This window comes from Symphalangus syndactylus, chromosome 6, assembly GCF_028878055.3.
Source record: "Symphalangus syndactylus isolate Jambi chromosome 6, NHGRI_mSymSyn1-v2.1_pri, whole genome shotgun sequence".
Lineage (NCBI taxonomy): Eukaryota > Metazoa > Chordata > Mammalia > Primates > Hylobatidae > Symphalangus > Symphalangus syndactylus.
The window spans coordinates 140,138,483-140,153,686 of NC_072428.2; the positions used below are offsets into that span (position 1 = coordinate 140,138,483).

The 15,204-nt window shown below is 43.6% G+C and overlaps 1 protein-coding gene across 1 annotated transcript; it reads left to right on the forward strand.

Annotated features, from left to right (window-relative positions):
* The first annotated feature begins 3,152 nt into the window (after positions 1 to 3,152).
* GIMAP1 (GTPase, IMAP family member 1) lies at positions 3,153 to 7,725 on the forward strand. Its single transcript, XM_055284515.2, has 3 exons — positions 3,153 to 3,287; positions 5,615 to 5,663; positions 6,606 to 7,725. The coding sequence occupies exons 2-3, from the start codon at positions 5,621 to 5,623 to the stop codon at positions 7,496 to 7,498; spliced, it is 936 nt and encodes a 311-aa protein (XP_055140490.1). The 5' UTR covers positions 3,153 to 3,287; positions 5,615 to 5,620; the 3' UTR covers positions 7,499 to 7,725.
* The last annotated feature ends 7,479 nt before the right edge of the window (positions 7,726 to 15,204 follow it).

Sequence of the window (15,204 nt, forward strand, 5' to 3'; positions counted from 1 at the left end):
CACGCTTGTAATCCCAGCACTTTGGGAGGCCGAGGCGGGCGGATCACGAGGTCAGGAGATCGAGACCACGGTGAAACCCCATCTCTACTAAAAAAAAAATACAAAAAATTAGCCGGGCGTGGTGGCGGGTGCCTGTAGTCCCAGCCACTCAGAGAGGCTGAGGCAGGAGAATGGCGTGAACCCGGGAGGCGGAGCTTGCAGTGAGCCGAGATTGCACCACTGCACCCCAGCCTGGGCGACAGAGCGAGACTCTGTCTCAAAAAAAAAAAAAAAAAAAAAAGAAAAAACTCATCATCACTGGTCATTAGAGAAATGCAAATCAAAACCACAATGAGATACCATCTCACACCAGTTAGAGTGGCAATCATTAAAAAGTCAGGAAACAGATGCTGGAGAGGATGTGGAGAAATAGGAATGCTTTTACACTGTTGGTGGCAGTGTAAAGTAGTTCAACCATTGTGGAAAACAGTGTGGCGATTCCTCAAGGATCTAGAACCAGAAATACCATTTGACCCAGCAATCCCATTACTGGGTATATACCCAAAGGATTATAAATTATTCTGCTATAAAGACGCATGCACATATATGTTTATTACAGCACTGTTCACGATAGCAAAGACTTGGAACCAACCCAAGTGCCCATCAATGATAGACTGGATAAAGAAAGTGTGGCCCATATACACCATGGAATACTATGCAGCCATAAAAAAGATGAGTTCATGTTCTTTGTAGGGACATGGATGAAGCTGGAAACCATCACTCTCAGGAAACTAACACAGGAACAGAAAACCGAACACTGCATGTTCTCACTCATAGGTGGGAGTTGAACAATGAGAACACATGGACACAGGGAGGGGAACATCACACATGGGGGCCTGTCGGGGAGTGGGGAGGCATGTGGAGGGAGAGCATTAGGACAAATACCTTAAAACCTAGATGACAGGTTGATGGGTGCAGCAGACCACCATGGCAAATGTATACCTATGTAACAAACCTGCATGTTCTGCATATGTATCCCAGAACATAAAGTACATTAAACAAAAATTTTTAAGTATGCAGCTCCTTCCCACTCTCTCTTGCTCCTACTCCAGCTATGTGATGTGTCTGCTTCCCCTCTGCCTTCTGCCATGATTGTAAGTTTCCTCAGGCGTCACCAGAAGCCAAGGAGATGCCAGCATCATGCTTCCTGTACAGCCTGTGGAACCGTGAGCCAATTAAATCTCTTTTCTTTATAAATTACCCAATCTCGGGTATTTCTTTAAAGCAGCATGAGGACGGACTAATACATTTTCTTCACTGCATTTATAAGGATAGGGAAGAAAACAATGAACATGCAAAGACTGGAAAGAGAGGAAGGAAGCGTTAATACAGGGTAGAAAAGGAAGCCGGAGTTCTAGATATAATTCTGAGACTCAAGTGTAGTCAGGGTCTGAGCTTCACCTGGGTTTCTACAACTGATAGTAAGTATCAATGAATAATAAAAGGCAACAAAGCCCAGAGACAGTGAGACATAATCAAGAGCTAACAGAAATGCAGAGGAAAATAAAGACAGAAACGGTTACTTTTCAATAGGAAGAAGATCCCAGAAAGCACCAGTAGGAAAGTGGAAATGTGAGACAGGAAGGGATAGTAGCCAACGCAGGTTGCATTAATGAGCACATTACCACTGTATACGGTGATAAGGATGTTCCCACTGCAGACAACTGGGTCGCAGTCCTGCTGGGGACTCAGCAATTTGTATGCAGTACATCACAGAGTTGTCTCACTTGGTGGACAACTTGATAAGTTGTGGTGTTTATCTATAAGTCCTAACTGACATTGATTGAAATCTGCTCCTAGGATATCAGCTCTGACAACTTCAGGCTGCTGCATGCGCTACCTACACATACTTTTGTAGTCAGATAAACCCTCTGACAGAGAGTTATGAGTGACTGAAGTAAGACATCATACACATGCATGGAAACAATAAATGGCAGGGAGCTGTTGAAGAGGCTCTGAAAGCGTCTTTATGAAAGGTACACGTCAAGTATCAAAGACTTACTCAAAGCTGATCTACGTGGCTTGGGCTAGGATGAGGCTAGTGAGAAGCCCTAGGCACCTCACTCTTAAGAAAACGCTCCCTCCCAGGGTCACCCACCTACAGGATCTGCACTTGGGTGACCTGAGAGTGAGTGCCTCCTTAAGCTGTGTCCTCTAGATGCCCCACCTGCCTCACAATAGCCCCAGCCCTGCTGGTCTACTGGGAGAATGACAGGCTCCCTGTTTCAGCAATGATGAACGGAAACAGTGGACATGTCAGACATCCAGGAGACTCTGTGCCCCCAAAAAGATGGGAAACAGTAAAAACTGGGTCTCTTCCCTACCAGAAAAAAAGTGGGCTGGCATGAAAGAGGTTAAAAAGCAGATCCTATCCAGTAGGGTAAGACTCGGGTTATTGTCTTCCCCATATACTCCAGAAAGCCAACTCCAGAAAGTTTAAATGAGTTAGGTGAGGTCCTATAGCTGGTTAATGACCTAACCCAATATGCAGCCTGCTCCTCTGTAGCCTTCTCACCACCCAATGATTCGCTTTTTTGCTGACCTCATGATGCTCTTGACAGAAGATAGAATAACTAGAACTGGTGATACCAACATAGACAACTAGACTAAGCCTCCTAATAAGGCTAATTTGAAGATAGTGCAAAGGTGTTCATCCTCAACATACCAGTTCCCCTCAAGTCCTTCAATAGCTGGGAAAGCCCTCCTCTCTCAGAGAATGATAGGACTTTGCCTTCAGGTTTTTCTGGCAGACTAGATCTGGGGCACTGGCCACATGAATGTCTAATTAATGGACAGATGATGAGAACAGCTATCATGTTATTTGTTCTGGGGCAGGAGACTCTCTGGGCCTATTTTATATGAGGAAACGTCCCTAAAGGGCAAAGGCAACTGAAGATTAGCTCAGTAATCAATTTTAGAAGTACAGTCAGGCCTCAGGGACTACAACATCTCTCCCTTCTTAGAGTATGGCAAGATATTTGACATCATGAGGTCCTTCTGGAGACACATAGCCTCAGTCACGGCAGAAAGTAGAGTTGGTAGAAGTATTGCCAACCCACAGCTCAATGGGAAATGTTTCTGTCTCTTTAAATCGTAACCATGGGGCCCACCCTGAGCTTCCTGATTTCTGAAGTCTGAGTGATTTCCTCTGGGTGCCGAGAAGAAACAGCCTTCTGCATTCACAGCCGAAGGGAAAGCAGCAGGTTGCGGCTTCTTGTGGCCAACTTCAGAGCCTGTCACCAGGAAAGGTGAGCCTGAGCCTGGGAGTGGCGGGGACTGGGGGTGCTCTGAGAACCAGAAAGAACATGATTCCTAGAGCGTTTACTGCCTGAACACTTGCATTCTACAAGGCATCATGCAGGCGAGCAAGATCTGGAGCAATCAAGGACATGCTTCCAGGTTTTTAAGTAGGCAAAGTTCAGAGGAAATTTTAGGATCGTCTTCCCCAGCTCTGGAGCACACACGTTGTTGGTGGGGAGTGAAACCTGTCTCCTCCCACATTCCCTTAACAAAGTAAGAAAAGAGTGTGCTGAAACCACCTCCAGGAATAAAATACAGTTTGAAAGGCATTAAACATTCCTCAAGCTCCCTGTTGAGCGAAGGCAAAAGATATTTCTGTGGCCTCATAAGCCATCTAACCTCGGAGTGAGTTACAACATGACAAGACTGGTTACATTTGAACTCTCCTCCTCACTGTCCACAGAAGGGGCCCCTGAGGAGACATCTGAGATTAATATCTTGGTCTTCAACCCCTTCCCCTGCATGTTCCCTTAAACATCTGCTCCCTTAATTCAAGCTTCTCCTGCTCCAGCCACAGGGACACCTCGAATTCCCATCTGTACAATAAAGGGGGTTGCAAAAATGACTGATGTCCAAGTTCTGAGCTGGACATCAGAAACATTTAATTCATGAATCAGAATCTCTGAGGATGGATCCAAGAGATGTACATTTTTAAAGAACATTCAAGTAATTCTGAGAAGCAGCACATTTGAGTGGTGAAGAACTCAATGAACTTTGTGGTCTCTTAAAGTGTTAGGAATATAGGATTCTATAAGTGTACATTCCTCAATGATTAAGGGCCATTTGTCACCTCAGAGTTCAGCTGGGTCTTACTTTCCTTTAAAAAAAAAACTATTTAAAATCATTTAAACCCCTCTTCCAAACTATGGAAAATTCCAATGGCCTATCCAGAATTCTGCAGCACACATTCTCATTTTCTTGGTTGACAAGGACATTTTGCTTCATCTAAATTCTTTTCTCTGAATCTTGCAACTGTTTCTTCATTTCTGCTCTGATGTCATTTATGATCGTCTGTTCATTCCTACATGCAAAATAATTAATCACATAAGGCCCATGGAGTGAATTTTATTGAAGGCTTTGGGGAGGGCCAGTAGAGTGCCTGCAGAAATAGAAACAGCTCTAGATTTAATATGAGGCAAATCTGTTCTCCAAGTCCTTCAATCAAAGACAGGTTACTCAGCCAGCCTCTCTCTCTCTGCCCTTCCTTCATGTGTGGTGCCAATGGGAGAGAACACAGGTACCTGAGTGACCAGGGTGCAAGACACAACGAGTTTGACATGGATGGTGAGGCACAGACAGATGGTCAGGGAGGATCAATAGTCCTAGGAGGGGAAGCCGAGTGGGTTGGAAAGGCCCTGAAATCTGCTGATTGTGGAGTAGCTGACCGAGTGGGGGATTGTCTGGGAATGAGGCTGGAGACGTAGATGCAGGGAGAAGTGCATTTGTGTTCAGGAGCTTGTGTGATTAAGCAAACTGGATCACAGAGTGTTTAGCTGTATTACACAATGTTAGATTTCAGCATAATCAGATTTGGAGGGGAAACAACTTCAGGAGTTGAAGGGAAATGTTCAAGTCTCTCCAGCACAAATATCATATTTAGACATCTCTAGACAAACCAAATTATTTGATTTTAAGAAAACAGAGTCAGGGGCCCTCCAGATCTACTTGGGAGATCTGTTCAATTTCCAAAAGAAAAATCCCAATTTTCTTCTTTTTTCCCAGGTCAGCCACTTGAAGGTGGGTGCCTCAGTCACTGGGCAAATTTTCTGGTTCTGAGGGTTTACCTAATCTTCCCCCAGCTGCTGAATCCCCTGATATCTCTAGCTTATGTCAGTGATATAGAATCACCAGGGGAAAAGTAATACCTAAAGCCCATTGGCATTGAGTAAATGTTATAACCGACCCTCTGCTTTTTGCTTTTGGAGTTCCTGAAAAGACAAATCCAACCTCACCCAATGTTCTCACAGCATCCCACCAACTCAAGGGCAGGGTGTTGGCCCTTCCAAGGCCATTCTCTCAAGTTCCGATATGATCCTTACTTAAAGAAGGATTAGCACAATGTATTATATTTGACGAAATCTACCTGTCTTCTCTCTAGCCACATGCCCTTCTGCCAAGACATACACCTAAATTTTTAGATCCTTGCAAGCAAAAACCATGTCTTTTCACTGTGCTGTCACCAGCTCTTTGGACTTTGCCTGACACCCTGTAGGTGGTTATGCCTATTTGAGGAACAAACAAATGAATTAACAAATTGTGTTTGGGACTCTTCCAGGTAAGCATGGGAGGAAGGAAGATGGCGAGAGATGAAGAAAATGTCTATGGTAAGACCATATCTCTACACCTCATACTTGCCCCCCTAGGCTTGAGCTTAGGATAGTAAGGAGAATGCGGCTTCCTCAAGACTGAACAGAGATAAGTTCCAGAGGTGTCTTAACCCTGGGATGAAACACCACCAGCCCTGAGATTTGCATTTTAGCTGGATCTCTGCTGTGAGAAGTTAAGTTCTGTGACTAGCCTGCTCCCTTGGTTTCACAGTATAAAATAAGGATAATAAACCTACTCCGATCACCACAGAAGTGCAGAGGGGATTAAATCATGCACTACAGTGAACATGATTTGTGAGGTAGAATGTTTAGAGAACAAGGATAGAGGGTTAAAACATATATTCTTTTTAGGCAGCCAGTTTAAGAGAGAGAGAAGAGAGGAAGGAGAGAAGGAGGGAAGAAGGAAAGAGGGCTTATCTCACCCCCTCAACAGGCCTCTGAGAAACAGGCCTCTATTATCACTCCCACTTTTGCCGAAGAGGCTTAATACTTAGATTATGCAACTTTCCCAAGGTTACACAACCAGCGCATGGTGGGGCTGTGATTCAAACCAGGGTATCTGGGACTCCACACAGCTCTTCACTACCAGGCAGTACTGCCCCCACTGCCTGTCTCTGGGGATGGTCTCTGGGAGAATATTTCAGAGTCCATCGAGATTTTCAAATATGAAATAAATATGTCTGCATGTGTGTGGATGACCAGAAATGTCAGATGAACTATCTGGCTGGACTGATAAAGAAGCATTTCTATGATAATCAGCTGTAGTTGGAGCATCTGCCGGCGCACGCAGACAACACAAATACAAAAGGAAAAGGTGGAAATGAACGCCCAGGGGTTCAAATCTCTATTCTTAACCACTTATGCTAAAGGCAAGAAGATTCCAGTTTCCAAAGGGAAGTTGGTTAAACTTAAATGATATTATAACACTTGGTCTCACAGGTTTAGAAGAGAACACTCAGTCCCCGCAGGCGTCCACGCGGAGGCTCATCCTTGTTGGTAGAACAGGGGCCGGCAAGAGCGCCACTGGGAACAGCATCCTGGGCCAGAGACGGTTCTTTTCCAGGCTGGGGGCCACGTCTGTGACCAGGACCTGCGCCACGGGCAGCCGCAGGTGGGACAAGTGCCACGTGGCAGTCGTGGACACTCCAGACATTTTCTGCTCCCAAGTGCCCAAGACAGATCCTGGCTGTGAGGAGAGAGGTCATTGCTACCTGCTCTCGGCCCCCGGACCCCACGCGCTGCTCCTGGTGACCCAGTTGGGTCGTTTCACCGCCCAGGACCAGCAGGCGGTGAGGCAGGTGAGGGACATGTTCGGGGAGGATGTCCTAAAGTGGATGATCATCGTCTTCACCAGGAAGGAGGACCTGGCCGGGGGCTCCCTGCATGATTACGTGAGCAACACAGAGAACCGGGCCTTGCGCGAGCTGGTGGCCGAATGCAGGGGCCGGGTCTGTGCCTTTGACAACCAGGCCACCGGCCGGGAGCAGGAAGCCCAGGTGCAGCAGCTGCTGGGGATGGTGGAGGGCCTAGTGCGGGAGCACAAGGGCGCCCATTACTCCAACGAGGTGTACGAGCTGGCGCAGGAGCTGAGCGGGGCAGTCCCCGAGGAGCGGCTCCGGAGGGTGGCGGAGCGCGTGGCCGCCAGGGTGCGGAGGAGGCCATGGGGCGCCTGGCTGCCGGCTGGGCTGTGGAAGTGGCTGAAGCCCCCCAGGAGCTGGAGGCTGGGCCTGGCCCTGCTGCTGGGGGGCGCGCTCCTGTTCTGGGTGCTGCTCCACTGGCGCTGGTCGGAGGCTCTTGCGGAGGTCGGGCCTGACGGACAGCGCAGGTCCTAAAACTGAAGACAACTTGGTTAAGAGAGGCTAAATTCTTGGAGCTGAAGGGAAAACTTCATTCCAACGGAAGGAATACCGTAGTTTCAGGCATAGTTTTAATGACACAGAAAACTTTGAATGCTGCATCATCTTTGCAATTTTGCCAAGGCTCAGAGTTCACTTTTTAAGTTTTTAACTCATTTTAAATGATGTGTATGCAGTTTTAAAATAAATTCGTCTAACAATAACTTCCTTTGGTAGTTTTGGTAGTCTAATGTCAAGTATCTTGTAGTGGGGACAAATGCATGGCACAGGGAAAACAAGTGCCATTATTTTCGAGCTTTTTAAAAAATGTAGACTGCCCCTCCTTGATAATTTTCTAGTTCTTATACATGGGTAGGTATGTTCCTTTGTGATCCTTGTGGACTTTTAGCATCAATAAAAGAAATGTGGGGGTTATACATGTTAATGTTACTTCTGAGACATCAGTTTATAGTACAATGATTTACTACCAAAAAGATGAATGTAACTGTACTGTTACAAAGTGGAAAATAACAGTTTCCACTTTTCTAGAACATATTATGGTTCATGGCATTCCAAAACGAAGTAAGGGCTGGGCGAGGTGGCTCACGCCTGTAATCCCAACACTTTGGGAGGTCAAGGCGGGTGGATCACCTGAGGTCAGGAGTTCGAGACCAGCCTGACCAACATGGCGAAACCCCATCTCTACTAAAAATAGAAAAATTAGCCAGGCGCGGTAGCATTCGCCTGTAATCCCAGCCATTCAGGAGGCTGAGGCGGGAGAATCATTTGATGCAGTGAGCCGAGATCGTGCCACTGCACTCCAGCCTGGGTGACAAAGCAAGAATCTGTCTCAAAAAAAAAAGAAAAGAAAAAAAGAAAAGATAAAGAGTAGGATATTGGGAAAATAACATATAATATCTTCTATATGGTTATTCATATTTTTATCACACACACACACACAGTCTGTATCTCGAGCTCCTCTCTGGTTATGGAGAAGAGGCAGAGCACCAGGTGCATAGGCTGAGACTGCAGATACCTGAGCATCCTATGCTGTGAGGCAAAAGCATCCGTTTTTTTCAGGATGGGCCTGTCCAGGAAGGTTCTTGAATGCCACGTGATTAGAAAATGTGACGCTGACTGGTTGTGCGAATCAAACAACAGGATTTCCTTATTTCTATTTCTGAGCATAATGAGAACCCTTTAAGGGAACTCATTGTCTTTAAATCAGCCAACCTCTAGTGAGGTCATGGAGACATGGGAAGCAGGTATTCACATTAGCTCCATTCAAGAAAAAGAGGAGGAGGAAGGGAGTGTGCGCAGGCGCCCTAGGGTCTTCCCGAGCACACGTTGGGAAGGAGGGGTCTGCAAGCATGCGCACAGTTGCCGGGTCAGGCTAAGGACTGCAGGAGGTTCCAGGTGGGTTGCGGGCTTCGGGCAGGCTATGGTGAGGGGTCCTGAGGGCCTTGGTGACCGCTGCAGGCAGTTGGACTTTTTGAAGCGTGGCTCAAGAAAAACCCATGTTTAATTCCTGCCTTTCGCTTCCTCAGCAGCCATACTGGGCCCATGCAGGGGCCTCGAGCCAGGGAGGGATCCTTTGATGACCGAAGAGGACAGCAGGGAGGTCACAGCGTGGTCGTCCACGGCCACTTGCGCACGAGCCAGTGCTGCTGGTGGTGTTAGACAACAACTTTTATCAAAGTGGTTTAATGTACGGCAGCAACAAAGCTGCTTTGTGGAGCAGCACTCCCCATAGGCAGTGTGCCCAGAGTAGCAGCTCAGAAGCAGTTCTGCAATCATATTTATACCCACTTTCAATTATATGCAAATTAAGGGGTGGATTATGCCAAAATTTCTAGAAAAAAGGTGGTAACTTCCAGGTCGTGGGATTGTTGCTATGGAAAGGAGCCAAAACTTCCAGGTGTTGCCTTAGCAATGGTAACCTGACATGGCACTGGTGAGTGTGTTTTATGGAGAGACTCTTTCACCTTTTCCCTTTCAGCTCGTCTTCAGTGTGGTCTGGAGCCCAATCCCCACCTCCAGAGTCTAGTCCTGCCTCCTACCTCAGTAATAAAAAGTAGTAGTATATGATTAATTGTAAAATACATTTGCAAAGTGTAATCAAAGATATACTACCAATCTGAATCTCAAAATGTGCTATCATCTTTGAATTTGAATAATGTGTTATTAAAGAAGTTACAGTTTTCCTTTACATTCAATAACATTTCTTTAGTGGTTTTCTTTTTCAGATACTTTGATTATGATCTTTTTTTTTTCATCTTTGTATCCCCGTTATACAACCCAGTGCCTGGCATATAAAGTGGGATCAACAAATGTTTGGAAAATGAATTGTAAAGTTGACTTTCCTGTACCTTTTTAATACTAGATTTCTAACTACCAGACTTTTGACCATTTTCTAAATTTTCTACCATAGATAACTGAAAATTCTTTCGTGCAAGCATGCCATTGTATTAATGATATTCTCCTGCCCTAGGGAAATTTACTTCCCTTCAAGCACAGGGTCCCCCAGATTACTGTATTTCCACCCCTTTCAGCTTATTTTATCCTTTTCTCCTACTACAGAACAGTTGGCATTCACCATTCCCTTCAGTAAAGTCTTTTTTGGGCTGTGGCTTAAAGGATGCTTTTTCCCCTATAGCTCAAGTTTAGGCCTTGTGACCTCACTTACGTAATTTGAGTGATTTGATAGCACAGATCAATTTTATATTTAAATTACAGCATAAAACAACACTGCCCCCTGTAGGAAAAACTTGCTTGCTAATTTTAACCAGACAGCAAAAATACTGTCCAATACCTCAAAAATTGTATGAATATATGTCCATTTCAATTGTCCCCCTTCCTCTCCTCTCCTTTTATCTCTTGGAGGATAAAAATGTATGGGTCCTGTGCTGCTGATGTTTCTGTTCATATTTCTATGCCCTGGTACCTGAATCAGCTTTTGTTCTACACAAAAAGACTTGTATCTGGCTTATTTCTGAAAGCTAGTATTGGCCATGATGAACTTTTAGAGCAAAAGATTTCAGGCAGAGCGCATTCTTACATATTCTTACACAATCAGTATTCAGTTCCAGCCCACACAGTAGCCCTAACAAATACCAGTGCTCCTTCCGGAGATCCACCTATGGATTCAGTAGCCCAGAAGAGAATTCCTGTAAATTCTTGGGGAAGCTATAGCTAGACTATGGCTCAACACTAATTTTTCCCCCATGATTCTTAATCTGACAGTGGCAATGTTGGCCTATTCTTAGGCAACTAAATTTGGTTCTTGCTTATTCTACCAATAAAATACTTTATTGAGATGTTTACAAATTTGTCCCCTCCTCTTTATTTCTTTAAGCAGTTATCACTCCATATACTGGATGTTTAGTTATAATTATTGGTTTGAGTCTTATTTTTATACTTTCAATCACATTCTTTGCCTAATTCTTCTCATATTTTTATATTTTCTTTCCCTCCTCATAATTCTCTTTGCATACCACTAAGTTTAGGCACTTGGACTTTTTTTTTAACTTTCAAAATGGTGTTATATTGTGCATATCCTCTTGATTTCATATATCTGAAGACTCCTAGACTATCCTTTCTGCTACATGATAGCAGGATGTATCATGGTGAACACTGAAGAGAATTGCATACCACTGCTCAAAAATTAAACACACACACTTGCATGCATGCAAACTCTCTCACACACACACACACCAAGGATAGACATCTCAATCTCAAGAAATAAAAAGGAAAGAAAGACTTTCTGACTTCCAGTTCTGCAGAAGGATCAACTCCAAGTTTTAAGCCTGAATTCCCAGAATTTGTCTCCAGTAGGCAGAGAAGGCCTTCTTCCTGGAAAGCCACTGATTCTTTCTTGTGTTAAAGGAGATAACTAATATTTTCTGTAGGTCCCTCTATAACAGCTTGCACATGAAGACCTAGATCAAGACTGTCTCTGATGCTCAGTTAGGGTTACTCAGAATTAATAAGATCAACGGAGGCCGGGTGCATTGGCTCACGCCTGTAATCCCAGCACTCTGGGAGGCCAAGGCGGGTGGATAATGAGGTCAGGAGATCGAGACCATCCTGGCCAACATGGTGAAACCCCATCTCTACTAAAAATACCAAAAAAAAAAAAAATGAGCCGGGTGTGGTGGTGCAAGCCTGTAGTCCCAGCTACTCAGGAGGCTGAGGCAGGAGAATTGCTTGAGCCCGGGAGGCGGAGGTTGCAGTGAGCCGAGATCACGCCGCTGCACTCCAGTCTGGGTGACAGAACGAGACTCCATCTCAAAAAAAAAAAAAAAAAAAAAAATCAATGGAACATAGATCTTATGGTAAAAGTGGCTAGATAATTAGTACAATACTCCCATAGAGAATAATGTTAACACTCTGGATAAAATAAATTAAATAGTAAGCTTCAAAGACCTGACAAGAGAGTGAGGAATTTCTAGAACAAACCTAAGAAAATTGAAAACCCAGAAACCTAAGCCTGATAAGGAGCCACTTTTGCCCTTAGGGTATTTTCAGGTCAAGTAGAAATAGCTTAAAGATGGAGCCACAATTTGGGATTTGGTAATTTTATAGGATAATCAGGATAAAAGTAAAATCCACAATCCATCCAAAGTGAAGAATGTCATCCTCGTCTTACTTTTAGAAAGGATCCTGCCTGTAATCCCAGAACTTTGGGAGGCTGAGGCAGGTGGATCACCTGAAGTCAGGAGTTTGAGACCAGGCTGGCCATCCTGGTAAGACCACATCTCTACCAAAAATACAAAAAATTAGCCAGGCGTGGTAGTGCATGTCTGTAATCCCAGCTACTTGGGATTTGCTTGAACATGGGAGGCAGAGGTTGCAGTGAGCCAAGATCATGCCATTGCACTCCAGCCTGGGTGACAGAGTGAGACTCCATCTCAAAAAAAAGAAAAAAGATAAAAAAGGATCCCAAAGTGATAAATTCTCAGATGTAAATCATCCTTCCTGTAGACTTGCAGTGTGAGTGTCCTTAGACTTGATTAAAGCGGTCTTTCTCCAATAGTGTCTCAAGATTTGGCATTAAAAAGGAATTCTACCTGGAGGATGATACTAATATTTTGGGCCTTAAATTTTCCCTTGAACACTTATTTTTAAATGTAATGTCTAGCACTCAGAGAAAACCAAATACCAAAAGAAACATGATGCAGTGAGAAAACCAAACAAAAAGTAACAGAAACAAATAAGCAAAAACTTGAGATACTATAATGATCAGATATGGGTATAAAATAAGTATACTTACAATATCTAAGACAATTTTTAAGTAATCTTGAAAATGTCCTCAGAAAATAGGAAAATATAAAACTGACATGATACATTTGCAAACGTACCAAATAAAGCTATTAGAATTGACAAACGGAATGTGGCAGCCATAAAACATGCCACCCATGTCACCAGCTCTGGAGAGTATGATTGGTAAATGGCCTTGCTTCTGCCCCTCTGTACCCACCACCATGTTTGTGCCAAAGGCATGCCGCCTGCAGACTGCTTCCAGCCAGTGAGCTAGCACATTGGCATGGTGAGGGTACTCAGGCTCCTCCTGGAAAGACACGAGCTTCCTCTAACTGGTGGCTTAGCTCAAAGACTCTCTCTTGACTATCTGAATTTTTCCTGGAGCTGCACTGCCCACAACTCTTCCTAACCAAACCTTCTTTCTTTCCACTCTCCCTTCACAGGTGTCAAACCATTATGGTCTGAAATCTATCCTTCCCTCTACCTGCTTCTGCCTCCATTAAATTTTTTGTACATCTAATCCAGTTTTGGTGTTTCCTCCTTCACAAACCTGAACTTATATATTACTGAAATTAACAGCTCAGTGGACAGATTTAATGGATTAAACAGTGCTGAAGAGAGAATCAGGATAGAAGAAAATATGGAATGCAGCCCAGAGATACCAAATAGATAGGCAATGTGGAGAGAGGGTAAGAAATATAGAGAAAAGAGTGAGAAGATTTAACATATTAATCATCATTCTGAAAGAATAGAAAAACATAGGTTCACAGAGATAAGGCAAAAAGAAAAAAGGAATAGAAAAACAGGAGTTAAGACAATATCTGAAAACATGAGAAATTTCCAGAACAGATAAAATATATCAATCCACTAACTCAATTAAACCAATAAACTTAAAGCAGAAAAAAGAGATATTATAAAGGAGTGAAAATTGGACTGACAACTGACTTCTAAAAAGAGGCAAAAAAAAACCTCTGTTCTGTACAAGACTTCTATTACACATATACAAAGAACACCCTGGATTCTGTGATAGTTAATTTTATGTGTCAGCTTGATTGAACTAAAGGATACCCAGATAGCTAGTAAGATATTATTTCTGTGTGTGTTTGTGAAGATGTTTCCAGAAGAGATTAGCATTTGAATCCGTAGATTCAAACAAGTAAAGAAGTTCTGCCATCACCAATATGGGCAGACATTGTCTAGTCTGTTGAAGTTCCAAATAGAACAAAAAGGCAGCAAAGGGCAATTAATTCTCTCTTCTTGAGCTGGGACATCCGTCTTCTCCTGCCTTCAAACAATGGAGCTCCTGGTTCTCAAGCCTTTGAACTCTTGGACTTACACCAACAACCTCCCACACACACACCTGGTTCTTGGATCTTTGGCATCAAACTGGGAGAGTTACATCATCAGCTTCCCTGGTTCTTAGGCCTTCAAACTCAGATTGGATTACACCATCAGCTTTCCTAGTTCTCCAGCTCACAGACAGCATATTATGGGGCTCTCAGCCTCCATAATCATGCAGACCAACTACACACACACACACACACACACAACGGGTTCTCTATTTTTGGAGAACTCTCACGAATACAGCTGCCATTAGGAAGAAGGTCAGGATCACTGAGAAAGCCCAGTGCCCAAAGCCCAGGCACATAGGGCATGCCTAAGACTGAAGCTATGTAAGAACAACAAAGAACACTTCCCTGCCCTTGCCATATATCTAAAAAAATACTGGGTGATCAACAAGCAATCCAGTCTACTATAGGGAAGGGTCAAAGCCTGGAACCACCCTCTATGAAGTGGAGTTATGCAGAGATGACTGAAATCTGAGGGTGAATGGAACAGGAACACCAGGTAAAGCCCTATGGCATTTCAGTCCCCACCTAAGCACAAGGCAACACTAAACAAATTAAAAACCTAAGATGCACTGAAGATAACCATAGCAACAACCCCAACCCAGTTCAACTCTTAATTAGATTGACTCAACTGAACGTTAACAGCCTGACAGAAGAAGAGGCATAACCATTCTAGGTATAAATACTATTTATCCCAATCTACTTTCCTACTGTGCATATTTACAATTTAATAAAATTATAATGTATTCAGAAAAGCAAAAGTATAATAATCCATAATGAAAGGACAAAACAATCCACAGAACCAGACTCAGAAATAATCCAGAAGTGGGACAGGAACTTTAAAATAATTATGATTACTATGCTAAAGGACGAAGTGAAAAATGTAGACAACGTGTAATAAAATTTTAGGCATTTCAACAGAGAGATGGAAACTATAAGAGTCAAATGTAAATGCTAGAAATTAAAAACATTCTATGAGAAATCAAGTATTCCTTAGGGGTTACATCAGTAGACTTGACACAGTTGAGGAATGAATCAGTGAATTTGAAAATAAGTTAATAGAAATTGTTCAAACTGAGCAAAAGGAGAAAA

Coding starts and splice junctions, on each gene's coding strand:
- GIMAP1 (XM_055284515.2), top strand. CDS start 5,621: ATGGGAGGAAGGAAGATGGCGAGAGATGAAGAAAATGTCTATG. Junction 5,664..6,605: donor AGATGAAGAAAATGTCTATG/GTAAGACCATAT, acceptor TTGGTCTCACAG/GTTTAGAAGAGAACACTCAG.